Genomic DNA, 5000 nt, shown 5'->3' with positions numbered 1-5000 from the left:
AAGCAAAGAGCTGTTACAGGCTAAATCCTTTAAAAATGGGAAAGAAAAGTTAGGTTTGTTACATTCAGCTGTTGGAACAGAGTCCACAGGTTGGAGAAGGAGATGGATCTTGCAGAAGAGGTATAGCAGTGGTTCTCACAAAATCTGGGGTCAGTTCTAGAGTGCATTGCCTGATTTCTAAATTGTTATAGGCAATGAAGACAGCAACACTGGCTGTGCTTCAGGTTCCCTCATATGAGGAATGGGCATCATGTGGAGGCTTACACATTACTTATTCCTCCTTACTAACACATTCATCTGGAAATTTACTAAGTCATGTATTGACCTTCTTTTAGCTTTATGGGATTTTGAATGAGGGTGCCCTCATTTTGATTGCATTTACTAAGCGCTGTTGAATTGCAGATGAGAATCATATTGAAAATCAACTTTCAAAACAATCTTTCAAAAGATACTGGTGGGCTTACAACCAGTGTTGACTACCCATTCGTGGCAGTGGAGACACCACCTTAATCAGACTCAGGAAAATATAAAAAGTGAATAGAAAGATAGAAAGCAGAAAAAATTGCCACTTTCTGAGGAAATAACAAGGGATGACCAGGCTGTGCAGAAAATATTCTAGACATAACCACCAGTGCATGCTGTCCTAACACTTTCTCCCAGTTTCTCAAAACATTTCAAAAGAGTTAAAGGAATTTGCAGTTTGACATCACTGCTAAAAATCCCTGCCTTAAAAAAGAAGAAACCCACAGAATGGAAAAAAAACATTACAATCAAAGCTAAACTACATGTTTATAATTTCTCCTGTGAAAAAAACAAGGACTAGGTTATTCCCCTCTTGCATTAGAGAGAGTGGGTAATAAAACAGTGTGCTGTTTGACTTGCATGTGTTGCTGCCTTTTTCCTCTTCCCCCGCCATATCAGCTGTGCCACCTGCCATATGAAGAGGAGTATCAAAAGCTCCACCCACTGCATCCTCTTTTGTTCAGGGAACAGCGAAGGAGAGTTGTAATGGAGATGTAACACTTGATAGACCGTTTGCAGCCAGGCTCAAGATATAAAGATGCTTTTTGTGGGGGGGAACAATTTTAATCCAGCTTTCCTCCTTGTGCAAACATGTATCCACATGCACAAGGTGAATGACTTGTCTAATAAGGATTTTGAAGCTGGACTGGTACCTGGGATCACAAGTTCTCCTGCCTCATTGCACACTCTTTTTTGTTTCAAATCAAATTTATTTCCTAAATGGAAAGCTTTTTCCCAATGTTCTAGAATGCTATCAGCTGGGACTAGTTTGCAATTTTTAAGCAAGGCGTTGCCATATCTCACAGCAGGAAATGGAATACTTTCTTCTTGATCTCTCATATCCTGAAGATTACTCAGCTGTCAGTGGCACCAGGTTCATGAGAGCTGTGCCCAAGGAATGGATGCCCACAAGAATATCATTCCTCTCTGCCTTTTTGCTCTGAGAAAGAAGACACAGAATTGCTGTAAGAATTACCAACATATGTGAAGGAAAATTTATATCAGTCTAACATGTCCATTCTCAGTGAAGCCAGCATAGCTCTTTCAAGGTGTCATTCAACTTCAAATGCTTTGCAAACACAAAGTAATTAAGCTCAATATTCTGTTACAGAACACTGTAAATTATATCATTAAAAATATACCAAGTATCAGAGACTAGTTAAAACACATGACATAAAAGGCTCTGATACATTTTATAAACATGATTTGACACACTGCCTAACATTTTCTTAGCAAAGATATTTGATGTATTAATAAACACTGTATTGTTATTAAAATTTAAGTGCTCAGAAACAATTCAAATACCTAATGCAAGTGACTCAGAGATGTATCTAAAGAGAACACTCTTAGTGCCTCATGTACATCCTGTATCTGTGACTTCTCAACATCCATTTTAAAACAAAAAAACAAAAAGAGAACTTGTTTATGTACCTCTAAAAACGTGTACATGGACTAAACCTGCAAGCACTTATGTAGATGAGTAACTTTACTGCCTGTGGAGCTCCAATATGAGTTTACAGGATGAAGCCTAAATGCATCTTTGGTAAACAAGCCATCAATTACACACTTTAGGGATGGCAGCACCTGTGCAAAGCCTTTAACTCAACGCCAGACACTAAAGAAATAAAAAGCAATTATCAGCTATGAATTTGAGTAGAACTGTTTTCTTCTTAGAGCTAAAACTGCAATTTTCAAATGCCATTGCCTTTATTTTTGGCAACCAACAATCTTTATTAGATTATTGTACAGCAGACACTCAGGTCCTTTCAAAAATAAAAGGTTCACAAATTTTAATATTGCACTATTTTCCACACTTTGTTTTGTGTGCTTTGTTGATTATGAAGATTTCCTTGTACATGCTTTTAGAGAAACAAAGGCACTGCTGTGTGGGACAAACAAAACAAAACTAATTACACCAAAGCCATCTTCACAGCAATTTCAAATTACTCCTAAATGCTTTTGATTTCTTACTGCACAAGTATTTTCCAACAGGAGTTTGAATATGAAACTCATACCAGCTATACTACTCAGTTCTAGGATAAATGGTTGGTTTGCATTGCCCTGGTCTTTATCTAACACCGAGAATAGGCTGCTTTTTATCAAAAGAGGAATAAATTGCTGTTATTGTGATGTTAGCCCATCACTTGGCATTGCAATTCAAGTTTTTGTGCGAAAGAAATGTATGATCTAACTGCGACTTGACCTATGCCTTCTGAGATCCATCTAGGTGCTCTAATGGAGCATAAAAAGTACTGAATACAAGGACGTGCAATCTGGTAGTGAAGAAATTTATTTGGGATGAAGCAGAAGAGCAAGGGACTTTCAGGAGCTTGTGGTTTACATGCTGGCCAATGAATATGGAAGAATGCTTATTCAAATTTCAATTATTTTAATTAATATATTTCAGCAGGATTCTGTATACTTGCTTGCAGCTAGCATCTTCCTCTCTCAGTCATGGTCTCTGCCTCTCTCTTTTTTTCCAACATTTAAAAAGTGTTGTGGTTTAAAGACTGCTACTGAGAAGTCATTAAAACAGTCTGTTAAATTGGTAAGAAATCAGATACTGCTCCTGTTTCTCTGTAGGATTTTTGTCTTTGCCAGTACAAGAAAAATCACAATAGTTGTATATTAAATATAGGGGACACAATATATCACAATATAAACTAATTCAAGGGAGATAGTTTGATTACATTATAAAATCCTTTAGTCCTTACAGTGTTTCTTGGAATTTATTAATAAAAGCATGTGTTTTTTTGAAAGCAATTTCTAGGATAGTAGTATTTAGATTTTAGTCCTGATAAAGACTCACTTTCCATTCATAGTCAGAACCTAAATGTGCTCTTCTTGTACCTAAACAGATAATAAGCACTCAGCACACTCCCCCTTCTTGACACAACACACTGAGACTAATCACACATAATTGGAGAGGAGGAGCAGAGGGGCTGGGCAGGCTATTGTGTCCAAAGGACAAATGGTCAGTTTATGAGGCTTTTGTCTGATGCATAATTTCTTATACATCTACAGGAGGAAAAGTCCTGCTGGAAAAAAACATACATACACACATATAGAAAAGGAGCCTTCAACACTAAAGGAAATGAGGACATTTCAATAATGGATAGAAAAATCAACAGTGGAATAAAAAAAAAAAAAAAAAAGACAGCAAAATACAAGCATTCAGTAGGTGCAATTTAAGAAGATCTTCAGACAACTATTTCCTTACTAACTAAGTGTCAATGCATTCACTTCTTTATAACCAATTATCTAAGCCCACAAAGTATATTATCCATATATTTTCAAATATACCTCAAAATAGTATTTAAAGAGATCAACAAAGTACATGCAAGTTCAAAGGCACAAAATAGAAGAAAGCCAGCTCTACACTTTTTAAATGCATACATGTGAAGTCTGATCAGTTTGAGGCTGAAATATAATTCAAAAAATAACTTCTGAAATTACAAAAAAAAAGATGTCTCAATGTTTATACTCTGCAAAATGAGCCACAGTATCTTTTTCAGCATTTAGATTAGAAATATTTCTCCAATGATGATTCAGGAACATAAGTGGGGGGAAATTAACATTCCACATTGCCTGACCATCCACATACATGGATTAATTTTCAGCAGTCCATCTTAAAAAAAAAGGTGTAGTCTTCTATCTCTGTTTGGTTAAAATGAGAAGAAGAGGGTAATGGAGGTTTTCCTCATATGTATCTTTTTCTTCATTTTTCAACTGCAAATAAGAAATGGATAAAGTGAGGAAACTGTATGAAAGCATTTTAAAATTACTGATAGTACTTATTTAAGTAAATTTCCTGGTATAAATGATACTACTAAAGATTAAACATTTAATAACTACAAAAATATCTTAAGGTCAAATACTACCACAGATATAGAACTGTAGGCCAGGTATTATCAGGAGTTGGTCAGAGTTTGTAGACAAACTAATTTATGCAATAAATACTTGAACACTACTTATAAAAAATGTGAGGCCTCATATTGCTGTACTAAATAAATTATATTCAAAGGAGATTTAAGACCTGAATTAAATCCACTCTGCAAGGAACTTCAGAACAAAGGCTAAAAGTTTATCCCTAATCAGTTTAACTATTGCTGTATATTTGGTATTTAAGATCAACAACTGTTTCAGGCATCTGAAATACCATAATTTTACCTGAAGGTTTATATAAGTGCAAGGTTGTAATGCAGTTATTGATGGGCTTATATATTAATTCTGTTTAATTTTGAAAATTCTTTTTGTAAGAGAGAATTAAAGTGGTACAATTCCAACTGCTAGGGACAACATTACATATGCTCTTCTGATCGACACTAAAGTATTACATATTTCTAAAAAAAATAATTTTATTTTCTTAGTTATTCTGGTTAAATGGGTTTTAAAATCTATATGCATATTTAACTGAAGTATGTGGAAACTACTCATACTATACCTATATTTTGCAATCAGTTCACCTAAAAATATTT

At 35.0% G+C, this 5000-nt stretch overlaps 1 protein-coding gene across 1 annotated transcript in view; it reads right to left on the bottom strand.

Annotated features, from left to right (window-relative positions):
• Window positions 1-2796: 2796 nt before the first annotated feature.
• The window catches only part of CAMKMT (calmodulin-lysine N-methyltransferase), a 208983-nt gene continuing 206779 nt past the window's right edge, over window positions 2797-5000 (bottom strand). The window contains exon 11 of the mRNA XM_031504266.2: window positions 2797-4251. Coding sequence (XP_031360126.1) covers window positions 4174-4251 — 78 coding nt within the window. The 3' untranslated portion in view covers window positions 2797-4173. The remainder of the gene's footprint in view (window positions 4252-5000) is intronic.

Source organism: Lonchura striata, chromosome 3, assembly GCF_046129695.1.
Source record: "Lonchura striata isolate bLonStr1 chromosome 3, bLonStr1.mat, whole genome shotgun sequence".
Taxonomy (NCBI): domain Eukaryota; kingdom Metazoa; phylum Chordata; class Aves; order Passeriformes; family Estrildidae; genus Lonchura; species Lonchura striata.
This window is presented reverse-complemented; position numbering and strand designations above follow the sequence as displayed.